The sequence below is a fragment of the Eptatretus burgeri genome, chromosome 11, assembly GCF_056783735.1.
Source record: "Eptatretus burgeri isolate ZD-2024b chromosome 11, Ebu_testis_v1, whole genome shotgun sequence".
Classification (NCBI taxonomy): domain Eukaryota; kingdom Metazoa; phylum Chordata; class Myxini; order Myxiniformes; family Myxinidae; genus Eptatretus; species Eptatretus burgeri.
The window spans coordinates 35262756-35284299 of NC_140971.1; the positions used below are offsets into that span (position 1 = coordinate 35262756).

Below are 21544 nucleotides of genomic sequence, written 5' to 3' on the forward strand. Positions count from 1 at the left end.
CGACAGACAATACGGTATGCATGGCCGCCACATCACTACAGTCCCGCGTACGAGGGTACTGCAATGTTGAATTGGACGTAAAAGGGTACACGCATCGGGATGTAAGGGTACTGGTGCTTCGTGATTTATGCGCAGATGTAATTCTGGGTCATCATGTCCTCAAGCAGCACACGAGCGTCGAAATACCCTTTGGAGGAAACAAACCTCGTCTAATTTTAAATGCTCTGACCACCGCAGAGGTATCATCCCCCCTGCTGTTTGCTAACTTGTCGCCGGTCTGTAAACCGATAGCGATCAAATTGCGGAGATATACCACTGCTGATATGCACTTCATCACTTCAGAGACCAAGCGATTACTGGAAGAAGGAATTATAGAACCGAGCGATTCGCCATGGCGCGCGCAGGTGTTGGTGACCACCAACCAGAACCATAAGAAACGAATGGTTGTCGATTACTCTCAAATGGTCAATCGCTTCACCCATCTCGCCTACCCTTTGCCGCGCATAGACGAGATGGTCGAACGCGTGGCCCACTACAAAATATTCAGCACCATCGATTTGCGAAGCGCCTATCATCAAATTCCCATTCGAGAGGAAGACAAACCTTACACCACGTTCCAGGCAGGTAGACGCCTCTATCAATTCAGGAGGATTCCGTTCGGCGTCACTAATGGAGTAGCTTGCTTCCAACGAGTTATGGACGACATCATCTCAGATGAAAACCTCAAAGACACTTTTGTTTACGTGGACAATGTCATGGTGTGCTGTAAGGATCGGGGGGAGCATGATATGAATCTGAACAGATTCTTGAGCATTGCTAGAAAATATAATCTGACCCTCAACTACGAGAAATGCGTATTCTCGGCAAGGTCAATTGACCTTCTCGGCTACACGATAGCCGACGGCACAATTAAGCCTGATCCTGAACGATTGCGCCCACTCCGTGAGCTACCACCACCTCAGGACTTGCAGACAATGCGCCGGGTGATCGGCATGTTCACTTACTATGCGAGATGGATTTCGCAATACTCCGAGAAAATACATCCCCTAGTGCATTGCAAAAACTTCCCACCAGATGCCGCTGTTGTAAAAGCTTTCCACAGCCTCAAAGATGATATCAGTAATTCCATGGTATTATCGATCGACAGCTCGGTGCCCTTCGAGGTGGAAACAGATGCTTCCGATCACGCGATCGCCATGACGCTCAATCAGTCCGGACGACCCGTCGCGTTCTTCTCGAGAACTCTCTCAGGAAGCGAGCAGAGACACTTGGCAATAGAGAAGGAAGCGTACGCCATTGTCGAAGCCCTACTTAAATGGAGACATTATTTACTGGGCAACCACTTCACACTCGTCACGGATCAGCGATCCGCTGCATTCATGTTTGATGGGAAAAATAACGGGAAAATTAAGAACGAGAAAATAATGAGATGGCGGATAGATCTATCTTGTTATAGTTATGACATTGTTTACCGGCCCGGGAGGGAAAACCCTGCTGCAGACACCTTCTCTCGGGTCTACTCTTCGGCGACAATCAGTCGGGCTTTGCAAGACCTCCATGTGTCTCTGTGCCACCCGGGGGTAACCAGAATGGCACATTTCGTGCGCAGACAAAACCTTCCCTATTCTATCGAAGATATTAAACAAATGAATGCTTCCTGCCCTGTTTGTGCTGAACGAAAACCCAGATTCTATGGCGCCGCTTCTGGCAGGTTGATCAAGGCCACTTCTCCCTTCGAGAGACTAAACATTGACTTCAAAGGGCCCCTGCCGACTGAGACAGACAACAGATACATATTCACTGTTGTTGATGAATACTCAAGGTTCCCGTTCGCATTCCCGTGCTCGGATATGACCTCGGGCACTGTCGTGAGATGTCTCTCTGACCTCTTCGCTATGTTTGGGAAACCGTCGTACATACATTCAGACAGGGGGCCGTGTTTCATGTCGGCCGGGCTAAAACAATTCCTACTTGAGCACAGCATAGCAACTAGTCGAAAGACGGGTTACAACCCACAGGGTAATGGGCAGGTGGAACGATATAATGGAATCATTTGGAAATCCGTAACTCTGGCGCTGAAATAGAGAGGACTGGGGCCCGAGCGGTGGGAGGTTACCCTACTCGACGCTCTGAATTCCATACGCTCTTTGCTCTGTACGTCCACCAATGCAACTCCTCACAAACAAATGTTTACTCACCAGCGACGTTATGTTGACGGCCAATCGGTGCCCAACTGGCTAACCTATCCCGGAGCAGTGTTAATGAAGCGCCTGGTACGACAAAGCAAGTACGAACCAATGGTGGAGAAGGTCGAACTCATCGATGCTAATCCTGAGTATGCTCATGTTAGACTTCCTGATGGCAGGGAGACCACTGTGTCGGTTCGCCATCTGCCTCCCGCAGGTACTCCTCCTGCAGGTACTCCTCCATCGGGTACTCCTCCCTCTGACATTCCCTCCCCAGGTGTTTCCCCCCAGGAACTCCACCCGAGAATGGTGGCGACGGAGCTGCCACGTTCCACCCGAGAGCGATCGATGAGTCATCCCCGGCACGAGTCGAGGCTCCCCAAGAGGATCGGAAGCCTCCCTCAAGTGAAACCACCATTTACTCCCGGAGAGGTCGACGGATAAAACCCCCTCGCCGACTCGATCTGTAAAGGGGATTATCGGCATCCCTCGATGGCACCTTACCATGCTCCTATAACTCAAAATAATCCTCACTGCTTGGAATGTATGCTTCTGTCGTTTAAATAGTTCGCGCTGCTTGAAATGTAAACTCCTATAGCGTTGAAGTAATCATGGTGCGTCAGTTGGGCCTCGAGTTACATTTTAAACACTGGGAGAATGTGATGAAATAAAGGATGAAATGACGCGCGATCACGTGTCGCGCAGCTCGCACACGGGACAGATAAAACCGAGATGCCGCGCGGTCGGTGGGTTTGTCCCTGGGGCATTGTCATTACGGCGGTGGTTCACTTGGTGCTCGTCGAATGGTGAGAATTGAGAGTATACCGGACTCCGTGCTAATTGCTGATTTATTTTGCGGTGATCGACTGCACATGTATTCCTTGCTGCACATGTATTTCCTGAAGTGTCTGTAGAAGCGGCTTCAATCAAGTGAAATAAAGCCTTATACTCCGAAGGTTTTTCCCTCGCATTCATTTCACGGGTTTGATTTCTATGTTGCGAATATTAAACGCTGTGCGGTGTATAAACACGATCGGGTTCGATTTCTATGTTGTGAATATTGTATCCGCACTATTAAAAGTGTGTGTGTGTGTGTGTGTGTGTGTGTGTGTGTGTGTGTGTGTGTGTGTGTGTGTGTGTGTGTGTGTGTGTGTGTGTGTGTCAGTGTATGCGTATGTGTATGTGTATGTGTATGTGTATGTGTATGTGTATGTGTAGCAGCCTCTACAAGTTTACAATTAACTGACATACACTCCTTCAGACCCGCCGTCATCCACGGGATTCCTGTGCAGAGCACGGGTCTCCCTGCCAGTTTTAAATAAACAAAAGTTTTCTTTTGAAATAATATTTTAAGCATGTTCTTTTTGTTGAAAGTTGTTTTTTAACCATTGTTTTCTACTCTTGAACGATTCTTTCAAGCATGTTGATTTTATTGAGGTTTTTTTGAATTGTTTTTAAAGATTATTTCAAGCATCTCAACATGTGAATGGGAGATTCTTGGTGTATTAAATAGGTTCTTTTGAAAATAATTAATTTTATATTTGTTTTTGGAATATATTCACTTTGTTTTCCATTTTCAGGAACAACCACATCAGCAAGAACTCCAACAGCACATTCCACCTCTCAAGTCATTGCCTCTACTGCAGGAACGACAGCGACAGGGCAAAGCTCTGAGGCATCGGCCTCGACAGTCCCCAGTTCTATCACAACAATTTCTCTCACTGAAACTTCCGTAGGAGCAGCAACCACAGTGGTGCCATCGGCTCAAACCACGGCAGCACCAACAGTGAGCGCCGCAGAAAATAGTGATACATCTCCAACAGGTATAACCTCAAAAACGGCCACAGGATTTCTTAATTTATTTTTTTCAAACTCGATATTTGTTTAACTCACTAAACGTATTGTTGCGAATTCACACCCGCCGGCGTGCGCTCGGCCGCTCGACTCGAATGGCGGCCGCCTCCCCCACCAGAACGGACAATTCTGTCGTGACCCTCTCAGAACAACGCCGGGAGCTAGTCACGGGTGGGGGTTTAACCCCACCACGACCGTGCCAATTGCCCAACCGCGCAGGATAGGGTTGCTCGCCAAATTCGATCTACCTAAGTACCTGCGCGGATAGTCGACCGGTCGATCGTACCTCGTCGCAGGCTGACTCCAGACACGAACCGCTTAAGTGGTCCGTTCCGTGCTATCGGGATAACTGAGCGGTGTTATCGTCGGCCTCGACGGTTCCGATTAATTATCGGGCGTATTAAGCCCACTACGAACCCTCCACGTGAAGCAGGATGGAGGGTCAATTAAGAAAAGACGAAGCGAAACAGGAAAACAATTCACACAATGCACATTTATTACGCGACACACGGAAAGCACACATATACAGCCAAACAGTCAAAATGCACATGTAGCAGTTACAACAAAAGAAACAATGACGCAGCGTTACTACCGAATACGCGTACACACGGCAACACTTATACAGTTCTACTTTACAGACGGCGCCAACACCCATTTACTCAAAAGCAAAGGAAAGAAGCCACTCTCATAGACAAGGGGGCAGATGGGCCTGTAGGCCAATATGTGTGCGTGACCTGAAGGAGCGGCCAGGTCCGCGAGACCGGGTGGGTCCTACCCGCGTCCTCGTGACGTGTTGGCCGACGAGGCGCAGATGTGGCCGCGTGGCTGTGCCCCGACTCCGTGTTCCTTGGCGGGTTTCGTTGGCACGACGTTTGGAGTGGGGTGGGAACGGGGCCCTCTTGTTGCACTATCTCAGTGCGGGGGAAAGGGGGAATTGTTGATGCCCTGGGGGAGGGAGAATGGCTGGCTGGCTTGGGTCCAGCGACGAGCGATCTCCCACCGCGACCTCGTCGCCGACCGCCGTCCTTCTCGCCTCGGACCCAAGCTCCTTGGCCTCTTCCCACAACTCTCCTCAGCCAACTGCAGAACCCAACTCGATGCCTTCGCCACCCGACTCCACTCTCTGCCACACTCTCCCTCGATTCGCCTTGCGCTCCCCATTTTATAGGCCGGCAGGCGAAAACAATATGCAAATTTCCGGATCAGGATGACCTCTGGGGCGGAGCCACACTCGCCCATTGGATGGAGGAAAAGTGGGCGTGAACCTCCCCTGATCCTAGAATTTGCATATATGGATTTCACACAGACACGCCTGGAGGCGGGGCCAAGCCGCTCCGCGCTTGCTCATTGGACGGATCAGAAGTGGGTGTGTAGCGTTCTTGATCCGAATTCTCCCTCGGAAAGGCCGCTATTTGTACTCGCGGCTCGGTGCGTATCTTGAACGAGCCCAAGACAGCCCGACGCTCAGTGTTCACAGGTGGCGCGGGAATGGCCGTAGAATGAGCGAGTTGAGGGTGGTGGAGGGTTTATCTGTGGTGGTTTGATGGTTATGGCAGTTGAGACGTGGTTGGTTCAAAATAAAGATAGAACAGAAAAACGGCTATCTCAAAGCGTCACAGCCCGAATGAATCACATAAATCCATCTAAACAACGGGTTTGGGCTAACTACACATGTACTTCGGGTTATCTCACCTCCGGCCCTTCATGGTGTAATGCGAATTTCCACAGCCGTAACAGTATTCTCTTTAAAGATTATTTCAAGCATGTTGTTTTTGTTTAAAGGTTTTTTTAAAAATTGTTTGTATTTTTCTCTTGAAGGATTATTTCAAGCATATTGTTTATCTTGAAAGTTTTCAAAATTGTTTTTATTGTTGGCTTGTAAGATTATTTTTAGCACGTTGTTTTGACTGGAAGCTTCTAAAAATTGTTTTTAATGTTTTGATAGATTATTTTAAGCGTTGTAATACGTTGTCAATCGGAGATTATTGGTGTTTTAAAGATGTTATTTTGAAAATATAGTATTTTCTTTTTAACTTTGTTATTGGAATATATGAATGATTTTATCTATTTTCAGGAGCAACCACATCAGCAAGAACTTCTAGAGCACTTCCCACCACTCAAGTGATTGCTTCTACTGCAGGAACTGCAGCAAGAACAACAGGACAAAGGTCTGAAGCATCGTCCTTAACAGCCCCCAGTTATTCTGCCTCAACGACTTATCTCACAGAAACCTCCACAGGTGCAGCAACTATGGTGCTGACTTTAGCTCAAACCACAGCAGGACCAACAGTGAGCTCTGCAGGCAGTAGTGATACATCCACAAATGGAGCTTCAACAGGTATATCCTGTAAAATGGGCATGGGATTTCTTGATTGTTTTATTCAAACTGGATTCATGTTTCAATAAAAAAAGTCTTCTTTTTAAAGATTATATCAAGCATGTTGCTTTTCTTGAAATGTTTTGAAAATTGTTTTAATTGTTGTCTTGAAAGATTATTTCAGATGTTGTTTTTTTGAAAGTTTTATTCTTGATTTCATTGTTGTCTTGAAAGATTACTTCAAGCATTTCAATATGTGGTAAATGGGTGATTATTGATTTGTTAAACATGTTCTTTTGAAAGTAATTAATTTTCCTGAGATCGGTGTTTTTGGAATATATTCACAATGTCATCCATTTTCAGAAACATTCACATCAGCAGGAACTTCCACAGCACTTCCCACCTCTCAAGTCATTGCATCTACTGCAGGAACGACAGCAACAACAACAGGACAAAGCTCTGAGGCATCATCCTCGACAGTCCCCAGTTCTGCCTCAACGACTTCTATTTCTGAAACCTCTGTTGTATCGGCAACTACAGTGCTGTCATCAGCTCAAACCACATCACCACCAACAGTGAGCTCTCCAGGACGTAGTGATACATCTCCAAGTGGAGCTTCAACAGGTATATCCTATAAAATGGGCACAGGATTTCTTGATGGTTTTATTCAAACTGGATTCATGTTGAAATCAACAAAATTCTTCTTTTTAAAGATTATTTCAAGCATGTTGTTTTCATCTGGACTTTTCAAAATTGTTTTTGTTGTTTTAAAAGATTATTTAAAGCATTTCAACATGTTGTAAATGGAAGATTCTTGGTGGATTAATCATGTTCTTTTGAAAATCATTCATTTTCTCCTCATCTCTCTTTTTGGAAGATATTCATGATTTTATCCATTTTCAGGAGCAGCCACGTCAGCAAGAACTTCGAGAGCACTTCCCACCTCTCAAGTCATTACTTCCACTGCAGGAACTACAACAACAACAGCAGCACAAATCTCTGAGGCATCGTCCTTAACAGCCCCCAGTTCTGCCACAACGACTTCTCTTTTAGAAACCTCCACAGGTGCGGCAAGTTCAGTGCTCTCGTCGGCTCAAACTACAGGAGCACCAACCATGAGCTCTACAGGAAGTCGTGAAACATCTACAACTGGAGCTTCAACAGGTATAACCTGAATACGTCCAAAGAATTTCTTTATGCTTTTATTGAAACTGGAAACTTATTTAAATTTGCAAAAGTCTTCTTTTGAAAGATATTTTCAAAGAATTTGTTTTTATTGAAAGTTTTTTTTTTTCTTGTTTTTATTTTTGGCTCGAAAGATTATTTCAAGTTTGTTGTGTTCATTCAAAGTTTGTTGTTTTAATTTTTTTGTTGTTGTTGCGTTGAAAGATTATTTCAAACATGTTGTTTTCATCAAAATGTTTTGAATGTTGTTTTTGTTGTTTTGGAAGATTATTTCAAGCATTTCAATGTTTTAAAAGGGAGATTATTGGTGTATTAAACATGTACTTTTGAAAATAATTAATTTTCTGTTTCTCTTTGTTTTTTGCAAAATATTCATGATTTTATCCATTTTCAGGAACAACCACGTCAGGAAAATCTTCTGCAGCACTTCCCACCACTCAAATCATTGCTTCGACTGCAGGATCGACAGCAACAAGACAAAGCTATGCGGCATCATCCTCGACAGTCCCCAGTTCTGCCACAATGACTTCTCTTTCTGAAACCTCTCTTGTATCGGCAACCTCAGTAGTTTCATCAGCTCAAACAACAGCAGCACCAGCAGTGAGCGACACTGAAAGTGAAGATACATCCACAACTGGAGCTTCAACAGGTAAAACGTGAAAATGTCCACAGGATTTCTTCATGCTTTTATTCAAACTTGATACATTCTTGAATGAGCAAAAGTCTTCTTTTGAAAGATTATTTCAAACAGGTTGTTTTCATAGAAACTTGTTTTTTTCATTGTTTTTTTTGTTTTGAGAGATTACTTCAGGCATTTCAAAGTGTGGTAAATTGGACATTATTTCTGTGTTAAATATGTTCTTTTGAAAGAGAAAAATTTTCAGCATATCTTTGTTTTTAGAATACATTCATGATTTTGTCCATTTTCAGGAGTAACCACAGCAGCAAGAACTTGGACAGTATTTTACACCTCTCATGTCATTGCCTCTATTGCAGGAACTACAACAACAATGGCAGCACAAAGCTCTGAAGCATCGTCCTCGACAGTCCCCAGTTCTGCCACAATGACTTCTCTCACAGAAACCTCCACAGGTGCAGCAACTACAGTGTTGTCATCGGCTCAAACTACAGCAGGACCAACACTGAGCGCTGCAGGAAGTAGTGATAGATCTCCAAGTGGAGCTTCTCCAGGTATAACCTGTAAAACGGCTAAAGGATTTCTCGATTGTTTTATTCAAACTGGATTCATGTTTCAATAAACAAAAGTCTTCTTTGAAAAGATTATTTCAAGCACGTTGCTTTTCTTGAAAGTTTTGAAGAATCATAATTGTTTTAATTGTTGTCTTGAAAGATTATTTCAGATGTTGTTTTTTTGAAAGTTTTATTCTTGATTTCATTGATGTATTGAAAGATTATATGAAGCATTTCAATATGTGGTAAATGGGTGATTATTGATTTGTTAAACATGTTCTTTTGAAAGTAATTAATTTTCCTAAGATCGTTGTTTTTGGAATGTATTCACAATGTCATCCATTTTCAGGAACATTCACATCAGCAGGAACTTCGACAGCACTTTACACCTCTCAAGTCATTACTTCCACTGCAGGAACTACAACAACAGCTATAGCACAAAGTTCTGACGCATCATCCTCGACAGTCCCCATTTCTGCCACAACGACTTCTCTCACAGAAACCACCACAGGTGCAGCAACTACAGTGCTGTCATCAGCTCAAACCACATCAGCACCAACAGTGAGCTCTCCAGGACGTAGTGATAGATCTCCAAGTGGAACTTCAACAGGTATATCCTGTAAAATGGGCACAGGATTTCTTGATTGTTTTATTCAAACTGGATTCATGTTTAAATAAACCAAAGTTTTCTTTTTAAAGATTATTTCAAGAATGTTGCTTTCATCTGAACTTTTCAAAATTGTTTTTGTTGTTTTGAAAGATTATTTAAAGCATTTCAACATGTTGTGAATGGAAGATTCTTGGTGGACTAAACATGTTCTTTTGAAAATCATTCATTTTCTCCATATCTTTGTTTTTAGAATACATTCATGATTTTATCCATTTTCAGGAGTAACCACAGCAGCAAGAACTTGGACAGCACTTTTCACCTCTCACGTCATAGCTTCTATTGCAGGAACTACAACAACAATGGCAACACAAAGCTCTGACACATCATCCTCGACAGTCCCCAGTTCTGCCACAATGACTTCTCCTTCTGAAACCTCTATTGGAGCGGAAACCACAGTAGTTTCATCAGCTCAATCAACAGCAGCAACAACAGTGAGCACCACTGAAAGTGGCGATACGTCCACAACTGGAGCTTTAACAGGTATAACCTGTAAAATGACTGTAGGATTTCCTGATTGTTTTATTCAAACTGGATTCATGTTTAAATAAAGAAATTCTTCTTTTTAAAGATTATTTTAAGCACGTTGCTTTTCTTGAAAGTTTTTGACAATTATAATTGTTTTAATTGTTGTCTTGAAAGATTATTTCAGATGTTCTTTTTTTGAAAGTTTTATTCTTGATTTCATTGATGTATTGAAAGATTATTTCAAGCATTTCAATACGTAGTAAATGGGTGATTATTGATTTGTTAAACATGTTCTTTTGAAAATAATTAATTTTCCTGAGATCGTTGTTTTTGGAATATATTCACAATGTCATCCATTTTCAGGAACATTCACATCAGCAGGAACTTCGACAGCACTTTACACCTCTCAAGTCATTGCGTCTACTGCAGGAACGACAGCAACAGCTATAGCACATATCTCTGATGCATCGTCCTCGACAGTCCCCATTTCTGCCACAACGATTTCTGTCACAGAAACCACCACAGGTGCAGCAACTACAGTGCTCTCATCGGCTCAATCTGCAGGAGCACCAACCACGAGCTCCACAGGAAGTCGTGATACATCTTCAACTGGAGCTTCCACAGGTATAACCTGAATACGTCCAAATAATTTCTTCATGCTTTTTTGCAAACTGGTAATATATTTAAATTTGCAAAAGTCTTCTTTTGAAAGATATTTTCGCGAATTTTGTTTTTATTGAAAGTTTTTTTTTCGTTGTTTTTATTTTTGGCTCAAAAGGTTATTTCAAGTTTGTTATTTTTCAGTCAAAGTTTGTTGTTTCAATTGTTTTTTTTTTGTTGTATTTAAAGATTATTTCATTTATGTTGTTTTTATTGGAAAGTTTTGAATGTTGTTCTTATGGTTTTGAAAGATTATTTCAAACATTTCAATATGTTTTAAAAGGGAGATTATTGGTGTATAAAACATGTACTTTTGAAAATAATTAATTTTCTGCATATCTTTGTTTATTTGAATATATTCATGATTTTATCCATTTTCAGGAACAACCACGTCAGTCAGAACTTCTGCAGCATTTCCCACCACTCAAATCATTGCTTCGACTACAGGAACGACAGCAAAAACAGTACAAAGCTCTGAGGCATCATCTTCGACAGTCCCCAGTTCTGCCACAATGACTTCTATTTCTGAAACCTCTGTTGTATCAGCAACCACAGTGGTTTCATCAGCTCAAACAACAGCAGAACCAACAGTGAGCCCTGCTGAAAGTGGTGATACATCCACAACTGGAGCTTCAACAGGTATAACCTGAAAATGTCCACAGGATTTCTTCATGCTTTTATTCAAACTTGATACATTCTTGAATGAACAAAAGTCTTCTTTTGAAAGATTATTTCAAACAGGTTGTTTTCATAGAAAATTGTTTTTTCATTGTTTTTGTTGTTTTGAGAGATTATTTCAGGCATTTCAAAGTGTGGAAATTAGACATTATTTCTGTGTTAAATATGTTCTTTTGAAAGAGAAAAAATTTCAGCATATTGTTACGGCTGTGGAAATTCACATTTCACCATGAAGGGCCCGTAGGTGAGATATCTCTAAGTACGTGTGTAGTTAGCCCCAAATCCGTTGTCTGGAGGAAATTTATGTGATTCATTCAGGCTGCGACGCTTTGAGTTAGGCGTTTTTCTGTTCTATCTTTATTTTGAACCAACCACGTCTCAACCGCCATCACACAACAACCACCAACCACAATGCCGCTTCACAACAACCACAACCACACCTGCCTCTCAACAACCACGCCATCCTCACCACTCCGCTAGCAACCGTCAACATCTCCACGAACACAAAAGGGGAACAACAACAACTCCCACCCCGAATTCACTGATAAACAAGAATGACGGTTGGAACTCAACTCCCACCCCGATTTCTCCGGTGGAATGTTCCCCCCGCCTCCGCGTGCCGCGAAGGGAGGGGTGGGGTGCCGGGGAAATAAAAGGGCGCACGGAGGCGCCGCCGAGAAAAGAAGTCAGAGGAGGTCAGGTCAGGGCGGTCGGTGAGAGTGTCAGTGTCAGTCGGCGGTTCATGGTCTTCTGCCCGTCTGGGTCTTGGAGAAGAGGTCCGCAGAGCGACCGGCTCGTTGGAGCTTGCAGTCGGTGGAGAGTCTGGACGTCGCGGAGTGGACGCGGACTGGAGGCGCCGCTCTGCCATCTGTGTCGTGCGGACTTGCACGTTCGTACAAGGAGCGCCGGAGAGAGCTCGCCCACCATCGCACCGTGAGGGTGCAGGTAACTTGCAACGGTCTCGTGGGACTCGTTCGGTCTGCCAAGTCCCACGCCATAAAGGCCCACGGGCCCCGTCTGCCCCCTTGTCTATGAGGGTGGCTTCTTTCCTTTGCTTTTGAGTAAATGTGTGTTGGCGCCGTCTGTAAAGTAGAACTGTATAAGTGTTGCCGTGTGTACGCGTATTCGGTTTAACTCTTGCTTTTGCTTTATATGTGCATTTTGATTATTGTGGCTGTATATACGTGCTTTCCGTGTGCCGCGGAATAAATGTGCAGTGTGTTGAACTGTTTTCCCGTTTCGCTTCGTCTCCTTCCTTTTAATTGACCCACCATCCTGCTTCACGTAAAGGGTTCGTAGTGGGCTGAATACGCCCGATAATTAATCGGAACCGTCGAGGCCGACGATAACACCGCTCGGTTATCACTGTAGCACGGAACCGACCGCTTAAGCGGTTCATGTTCGGAGTCGGCCTGTGGCGTGGTGCAATCGCCCGGTCGACCATTCGCGCAGGTACTTAGGTAGATCGAATTTGGCGAGCAACCCCATCCTGCGCGTGTGGGCAATTGGCACGATCGTGGTGAGGTTAAACCCCCACCCTGGCGAGCTCCCGGCGTTGGTCCGAGAGGGTCACGACTGAATTGTCCGTCCGGTGGGCGACGTGCCGCGATTCGAGTCACGTGGGCGTCCGCACGTCGGCGGGCGCAAACTCGCAACAATATCTTTTGTTTTTAGAATACATTCATGATTTTTCCATTTTCAGGCATAACCACGTCAGCAAGGACTTGGACAGCACTTTACACCTCTCACGCCATTGCATCTACTGCAGGAACGACAGCAACCACAACAGGACAAAGCTCTGAGGCATCATCCTCGACAGTCCCCAGTTCTGACACAATGACTTCTCTTTCTGAAACCTCTATTGGAACTGAAACCACAGTAGTTTCATCAGCTCAAACAACAGCAGCACCAACAGTGAGCACCACTGAAAGTGGCGATACATCCACAACTGGAGCTTCAACAGGTATAACCTGTAAAATGACTGTAGGATTTCCTGATTGTTTTATTCAAACTGGATTCATGTTTAAATACAGAAATTCTTCTTTTTAAAGATTATTTCAAGCACGTTGCTTTTCTTGAAAGTTTTTGATAATTATAATTGTTTTCATTGTTGTCTTGAAAGATTATTTCAGATGTTTTTTGAAAGTTTTATTCTTGATTTCATCGATGCATTGAAAGATTATTTCAAGCATTTCAATATGTGGTAAATGGGTGATTATTGATTTGTTAAACATGTTCTTTTGAAAGTAATTAATTTTCCTGAAATTGTTGTTTTAGGAATATATTCACAATGTCATCCATTTTCAGGAACATTCACATCAGCAGGAACTTCGACAGCACTTTACACCTCTCAAGTCATTCCATCTGCTGCAGGAACGACATCAACAACAACAGGACAAAGCTCTGATGCATCGTCCTCGACAGTCCCTAGTTTTGCCACAACGACTTCTCTCACAGAAACCTCCACAGGTGCAGCAACCACAGTGCTCTCATCGACTCAAACTACAGCAGGACCAACAGTGAGCACCACAGGAAGTAGTGATGCATCTCCAAGTGGAGCTTCTCCAGGTATAACCTGTAAAATGTCCACAGGATTTCTTGATTGTTTTATTCAAGCTGGATTCATGTTTAAATAAACAAAAGTTTTCTTTTTAAAGATTATTTCAAGCCTGTTGTTTTCATCTGAACTTTTCAAAATTGTTTTTGTTGTTTTGAAAGATTATTTCAAGCATTTCAACATGTTGTAAATAAAAGATTGTTGGTGGACTAAACATGTTCTTTTGAAAATCATTCATTTTCTCCATATCTTTCTTTTTGGAAGGTATTCATGATTTTATCCATTTTCAGGAGCAGCCACCTCGGAAAGAACTTTTAGTTCACTTCCCACCTCTCAAGTCATTACTTCCACTGCTGGAACTACAACAACAACAACAGCACAAAGTTCTGAGGCATCATCCTTAACAGCCCCCAATTCTGCCACAACGACTTCTCTTTTAGAAACCTCTACAGGTGCGGCAAGTTCAGTGCTCTCGTCGGCTCAAACTACAGGAGCACCAACCATGAGCTCTATAGGAAGTCGTGATACATCTTCAACTGGAGCTTCAACAGGAACAACCTGAATACGTCCAAATAATTTCTTCATGCTTTTATTCAAACTTGATACATTCTTGAATGAGCAAAAGTCTTCTTTTGAAAGATTATTTCAAACAGGTTGTTTTCATAGAAAATTGTTTTTTCATTGTTTTTGTTGTTTTGAGAGATTATTTCAGGCATTTCAAAGTGTGGGAAATTGGACATTATTTCTGTGTTAAATATGTTCTTTTGAAAGAGAAAAATTTTCAGCATATCTTTGTTTTTAGAATACATTCATGATTTTGTTCATTTTCAGGAGTAACCACGTCAGCAAGAACTTGGACAGTATTTTACACCTCTCATGTCATTGCCTCTATTGCAGGAACTACAACAACAATGGCAGCACAAAGCTCTGAAACATCGTCCTCGACAGTCCCCAGTTCTGCCACAATGACTTCTCTCACAGAAACCTCCACAGGTGCAGCAACTACAGTGTTGTCATCAACTCAAACTATAGGACCAACAGTGAGCGCTGCAGGAAGTAGTGACATATCTCCAAGTGGAGCTTCTCCAGATATAACCTGTAAAATGGCTACAGGATTTCTCGATTGTTTTATTCAAACTGGATTCATGTTTCAAGAAACAAGTCTTCTTTTGAAAGATTATTTTAAGCACGTTGCATTTCTTGAAAGTTTTTGACAATTATAATTGTTTTAATTGTTGTCTTGAAAGATTATTTCAGATGTTGTTGTTTTGAAAGTTTTATTCTTGATTTCATTGATGTATTGAAAGATTATATGAAGCATTTCAATATGTGGTAAATGGGTGATTATTGATTTGTTAAACATGTTCTTTTGAAAGAAATTAATTTTCCTAAGATCGTTGTTTTAGGAATATATTCACAATGTCATCCATTTTCAGGAACATTCACATCGGCAGGAACTTCGACAGCACTTTACACCTCTCAAGTCATTCCATCTACTGCAGGAACGACATCAACAACAACAGGACAAAGCTCTGAGGCATCATCCTTGACAGTCCCAATTTCTGCCACGTATTCTCTCACAGAAACCTCCACAGGTGCAGCAACTACAGTGCTGTCATCCGGTCAAACCACAGAAGCACCAACAGTGACCTCTCCAGGACGTAGTGATGCATCTCCAAGTGGAGCTTCAACAGGTATATCCTGTAAAATGGCCACAGGATTTCTTCATTGTTTTATTCAAACTGGATTCATGTTTAAACAAACAAAAGTTTTCTTTTTAAAGATTATTTCAAGCCTGTTGTTTTCATCTGAACTTTTCAAAATTGTTTTTGTTGTTTTGAAAGATTATTTCAAGCATTTCAACATGTTGTAAATAAAAGATTGTTGGTGGACTAAACATGTTCTTTTGAAAATCATTCATTTTCTCCATATCTTTCTTTTTGGAAGATATTCATGATTTTATCCATTTTCAGGAGCAGCCACCTCGGCAAGAACTTTTAGTTCACTTCCCACCTCTCAAGTCATTACTTCCACTGCAGGAACTACAACAATAACAACAGCACAAAGTTCTGAGGCATCGTCCTTAACAGCCCCCAGTTCTGCCACAACGACTTCTCTTTTTGAAACCTCCACAGTTGCAGCAACTACAGTGCTCTCGTCGGCTCAATCTGCAGGAGCACCAAGCACGAGCTCTACAGGAAGTCGTGATACATCTTCAACTGGAGCTTCAACAGGTATAACCTGAATACGTCCAAATAATTTCTTCATGCTTTTTTGCAAACTGGAAATACAGTCATGCGCCGCTTAACGACGGATCGCATCTACGACGGATCTGCCAGCTCTGAAAAAAAAAATGTCGCTGAAAAATTCCTATTGCCGAGTGATGTCACCGACGTTGCGCTGCCAGTCGTATAAAAATAGCACGTACAATTATGTACACTGTACAGTACATAATACTTCATAATGATAATAAACGACAGTGTGGCCCTGTTATAATGCGATTGTTGAGGTCCATAAAATGTCATCGTGAAAAAAGCAGGATCGTGCTTAATCAGGATTCAAAGAAATCGGCTTTCAAACTGAACCAATGTTTCCACGTTTACCTTCCAGCAAGTAAATTACCTTTGAATTGAAGAATTCCGCGAATAAATCGTTGTTACAGTCAAGATTAAAACGCAAATTTATTTTTAGTGAAGCTTTTCATGTTGTTAAAACAATCGCACTGTTCCGAAAATATATATCACAATTGACAGGAGCTCATTTCTTTATTTATAAATTATAACATCGATGCAATGATTACGTATTTATAAAATCCAAACGCTATTTATTCATCTTTCTATAATCGATGCGAGAGGAGATTGTAAGCTGCTGCTAACACCGATGGTCATCATGAACAGTACAAAGGTAAAACTAACGTGTCTTCAGGCTCTCTTGGATGTGTGTTACAATTGCCGACAGTATTCAGTACAGTAACATGCTGTACAGGTTTGTATCTGAGGAGCAATAGGCTATACCATATAGCCTCGGTGTGTAGTTTTGTGTTTGTACAATGTTCGGAAATAACAACGACAAAAGAAATGATGTTCGCTCAACAACGACGTCGCTTAACGACTCGTTTCTCAGAACGTAAATACGTCGTTAAGTGGCGCATGACTGTATATTTAAATTTGCAAAAGTCTTCTTTTGAAAGATATTTTCACGAATTTTGTTTTTATTGAAAGTTTTTTTTTTTTCTTGTTTTTATTTTTGGCTCAAATGGTTATTTCAAGTTTGTTATTTTCATTCAAAGTTTGTTGTTTCAGTTGTTTATTTTGTTGTGTTGAAAGATTATTTTATACATGTTGTTTTCATTGGAAAGTTTTGAATGTTGTTCTTGTGGTTTTGAAAGATTATTTCAAGCATTTCCATATGTTTTAAAAGGGAGATTATTGGTGTATTAAACATGTACTTTTGAAAATAATTAATTTTCTGTATCTTTGTTTACTTGAATATATTCATGATTTTATCCATTTTCAGGAACAACCACGTCAGGAAGAACTTCTGCAGCACTTCCCACCACTCAAATCATTGCTTCGACTACAGGAACGACAGCAACAACAGGACAAAGCTCTGAGGCATCATCTTCGACAGTCCCCAGTTCTGCCACAATGACTTCTCTTTCTGAAACCTCTGTGGTATCGGCAACCACAGTGGTTTCATCAGCTCAAACAAAAACAGCACCAACAGTGAGCGACACTGGAAGTGAAGATACATCCACAACTGGAGCTTCAACAGGTATAACCTGAAAATGTCCACAGGATTTCTTGATTGTTTTATTCAAACTTGATACATGTTGAAATAAACAAAAGCCTTCTTTTGAAATATTATTTTTAGCATGTTGTTTTTATTGAAAGTAACTGTTGTTGTTGTTTTCATTGTTTTGCAAGATTATTTCAAGCATTTCAATATGTAGTAGCTTGGACATTATTTCTGTGATAAACATGTTCTTTTGAAAATAATTAATTTTCTGTATTCGTTTTGTTTTTGGATTATATTTATGATATTATCCATTTTCAGGAACAACCACATCAGGAAGAACTTCCACAGCACTTCCCACCACTCAAGTTATTGCCTCTACTACAGGAACTGCAGCAACAACAACAGGACAAAGCTCTGAGGCATCGTCCTTGACAGTCCCAATTTCTGCCACGTATTCTCTCACAGAAACCTCCACAGGTGCAGCAACTACAGTGCTGTCATCCGGTCAAACCACAGCAGCACCAACAGTGAGCTCTCCAGGACGTAGTGATACATCTGCAAGTGGAGCTTCAACAGGTATATCCTGTAAAATGGCTACAGGATTTCTTGATTGTTTTATTCAAACTGGATTCATGTTTAAACAAACAAAAGTTTTCTTTTTAAAGATTATTTCAAGCCTGTTGTTTTCATCTGAACTTTTCAAAATTGTTTTTGTTGTTTTGAAAGATTATATCAAGCATTTCAACATGTTGTAAATAAAAGATTTTTGGTTGGTTAAACATGTTCTTTTGAAAATCATTCATTTTCTCCATATCTTTCTTTTTGGAAGATATTCATGATTTTATCCATTTTCAGGAGCAGCCACCTCGACAAGAACTTTGAGTTCACTTCCCACCTCTCAAGTCATTACTTCCACTGCAGGACCTACAACAACAACAACAACAGCAAAAAGCTCTGAGGCATCGTCCTTAACAGCCCCCAGTTCTGCCACAACGATTTCTCTTTTAGAAACCTCCACAGGTGTGGCAAGTTCAGTGCTCTCGTCGGCTCAAACTACAGGAGCACCAACCATGAGCTCTATAGGAAGTCGTGATACATCTTCAACTGGAGCTTCAACAGGTACAACCTGAATACGTCCAAATAATTTCTTCATGCTTTTATTCAAACTTGATACTTTCTTGAATGAGCAAAAGTCTTCTTTTGAAAGATTATTTCAAACAGGTTGTTTTCATAGAAAATTGATTTTTTCATTGTTTTTGTTGTTTTGAGAGATTATTTCAGGCATTTCAAAGTGTGGGAAATTGCACATTATTTCTGTGTTAAGTATGTTCTTTTGAAAGAGAAAAAATTTTCAGCATATCTTTGTTTTTAGAATACATTCATGATTTTGTCCATTTTCAGGAGTAACCACGTCAGCAAGAACTTGGACATCACTTAACACCTCTCACGTCATTGCTTCTATTGCAGGAACTACAATAACAATGGCAGCACAAAGCTCTGACACATCATCCTCGACAGTCCCCAGTTCTGCGACAATGACTTCTCTTTCTGAAACCTCTATTGGAGCGGAAACCACAGTAGTTTCATCAGCTCAATCAACAGCAGCACCAACAGTGAGCACCACTGAAAGTGGAGATACATCCACAACTGGAGCTTCAACAGGTATAACCTGTAAAATGACTGTAGGATTTCCTGATTGTTTTTTTCAAACTGGATTCATGTTTAAATACAGAAATTCTTCTTTTTAGTGATTATTTTAAGCACGTTGCTTTTCTTGAAAGTTTTTGTTAATTATAATTGTTTTCATTGTTGTCTTGAAAGATTATTTCAGATGTTGTTTTTTTGAAAGTTTTATTCTTGATTTCATTGATGTATTGAAAGATTATTTTGAGCATTTCAATATGTGGTAAATGGGTGATTATTGATTTGTAAAACATGTTCTTTTGAAAGTAATTAATTTTCCTGAGATCGTTGTTTTAGGAATATATTCACAATGTCATCCATTTTCAGGAACATTCAAATCAGCAGGAACTTCGACAGCACTTTACACCTCTCAAGTCATTGCATCTACTGCAGGAATGACAGCAACAACAACAGGACAAAGCTCTGAGGCATTGTCCTCGACAGTCCCTCGTTTTGCCACAATAACTTCTCTCACAGAAACCTCCACAGGTGCAGCAACTACTGTGCTCTCATCAGCTCAAACTACAGCAGGACCAACACTGAGCGCCACAGGAAGTAGTGATAGATCTCCGAGTGGAGCTTCTCCAGGTATAACCTGTAAAATGGTTACAGGATTTCTTGATTGTTTCATTCAAGTATGTTGCTTTTCTTGAAAGTTTTTGATAATTGATTTAATTGGTGTCTTGAAAGATTATTTCAAGTGTTTCAACATGTTGAAAATGGAAGATTCTTGGTGGATTAATCATGTTCTTTTGAAAATCATTCATTTTCTCCATATCTTTCTTTTTGGAAGATATTCATGATTTTATCCATTTTCAGGAGCAGCCACATCAGCAGGAACTTCGACAGCACTTCCCACCTCTCAAGTCATTACTTCCACTGCAGGAACTACAACAACAACAGCAGCACAAAGCTCTGAGGCATCGTCCTTAACAGCCCCCAGTTCTGCCACAACGACTTCTCTTTTAGAAACCTCCACAGGTGCGGCAACTTCAGTGCTCTCATCGGCTCAAACTACAGGAGCACCAACCATGAGCTCTACAGGAAGTCGTGAAACATCTACAACTGGAGCTTCAACAGGTATAACCTGAATATGTCCACATAATTTCTTTATGCTTTTATTCGACCCGGAAACATTTAAATTTGCAAAAGTCTTCTTTTGAAAGATATTTTCAAAAGATTTGTTTTCATTAAAAGTTTTTTTCTTGTTTTTATTGTTGGCTCGAAAGATTATTTCAAGTTTGTTGTGTTCATTCAAAGTTTGTTGTTTTAATTGTTTTTTGTTGTGTTGAAAGATCATTTCAACAATTTTGTTTTCATCAAAAAAAAATTGAATGTTTTTGTTGTTTTGGAAGATTATTTCAAGCATTTCAATGTGTTTTAAAAGGGAGATTATTGGTGGATTAAACATGTACTTTTGAAAATAATTAATTTTCTGTACACCTTGGTTTTTCGGAATATATTCATGATTTTATCCATTTTCAGGAACAACCCCGTCAGGAAGAACCTCTGCAGCACTTCCCACCACCAACATCATAGCTTCGAATGCAGGAACGACAGCAACAAGACAAAGCTATGTGGCATCATCCTCGACAGTCCCCGGTTCTGCCACAATGACTTCTCTTTCTGAAACCTCTGTGGTATCGGCAACCACAGTAGTTTCATCAGCTCAAACAACAGCAGCATCAACAGTGAGCGACACTGAAAGTGAAGATACATCCACAACTGGAGCTTCAACAGGTATAACCTGAACATGTCCACAGGATTTCTTCATGCTTTTATTCAAACTGGATTCATGTTGAAATAAACAAAAGTCTTCTTTTGAAATATTGTTTTCAGCATGTTGTTTTTATTGAAAGAAATTATTGTTGTTGTTGTTGTTTTCATTTTTTGCAAGATTATTTCAAGCATTTCAATATGTAGTAGCTTGTACATTATTTCTGTGATAAACATGTTCTTTTGAAAATAATTAATTTTCTGTATACGTTTTGTTTTTGGATTATATTTATGATTTTATCCATTTTCAGGAACAACCACATCAGGAAGAACTTCCACAGCACCTCCCACCACTCATGGTATTGCTTCTACTGCAGGAACTGCAGCAGCAACAACAGGACAAAGCTCTGAGGCATTGTCCTTGACAGTCCCAATTTCTGCCACGTATTCTCTCACAGAAACCTCCACAGGTGCAGCAACTACAGTGCTGTCATCCGGTCAAACCACAGCAGCACCAACAGTGAGCTCTCCAGGACGTGGTGATACATCTCCAAGTGGAGCTTCAACAGGTATATCCTGTAAAATGGCTACAGGATTTCTTGATTGTTTTATTCAAACTGGATTCATGTTGAAATCAACAAAAT

At 41.1% G+C, this 21544-nt stretch overlaps 2 protein-coding genes across 2 annotated transcripts in view; both read left to right on the forward strand.

The window, feature by feature from the left end:
- LOC147016851 (uncharacterized) overlaps positions 1 to 21544 on the forward strand; it is a 102116-nt gene that overhangs the window by 57916 nt on the left and 22656 nt on the right. Inside the window, exons 6-20 of the mRNA XM_085845962.1 lie at positions 6787 to 6981; positions 7261 to 7521; positions 7937 to 8191; positions 8539 to 8733; positions 9083 to 9343; positions 9689 to 9883; positions 10232 to 10492; positions 10910 to 11167; positions 17835 to 18077; positions 18357 to 18620; positions 18969 to 19163; positions 19512 to 19772; positions 20004 to 20264; positions 20670 to 20924; positions 21212 to 21469. Coding sequence (XP_085702088.1) covers positions 6787 to 6981; positions 7261 to 7521; positions 7937 to 8191; positions 8539 to 8733; positions 9083 to 9343; positions 9689 to 9883; positions 10232 to 10492; positions 10910 to 11167; positions 17835 to 18077; positions 18357 to 18620; positions 18969 to 19163; positions 19512 to 19772; positions 20004 to 20264; positions 20670 to 20924; positions 21212 to 21469 — 3618 coding nt within the window. The remainder of the gene's footprint in view (positions 1 to 6786; positions 6982 to 7260; positions 7522 to 7936; positions 8192 to 8538; positions 8734 to 9082; positions 9344 to 9688; positions 9884 to 10231; positions 10493 to 10909; positions 11168 to 17834; positions 18078 to 18356; positions 18621 to 18968; positions 19164 to 19511; positions 19773 to 20003; positions 20265 to 20669; positions 20925 to 21211; positions 21470 to 21544) is intronic.
- Positions 12890 to 14325, forward strand: LOC147016852 (uncharacterized). Its single transcript, XM_085847705.1, has 3 exons — positions 12890 to 13169; positions 13514 to 13774; positions 14054 to 14325. The coding sequence occupies exons 1-3, from the start codon at positions 12890 to 12892 to the stop codon at positions 14323 to 14325; spliced, it is 813 nt and encodes a 270-aa protein (XP_085703831.1).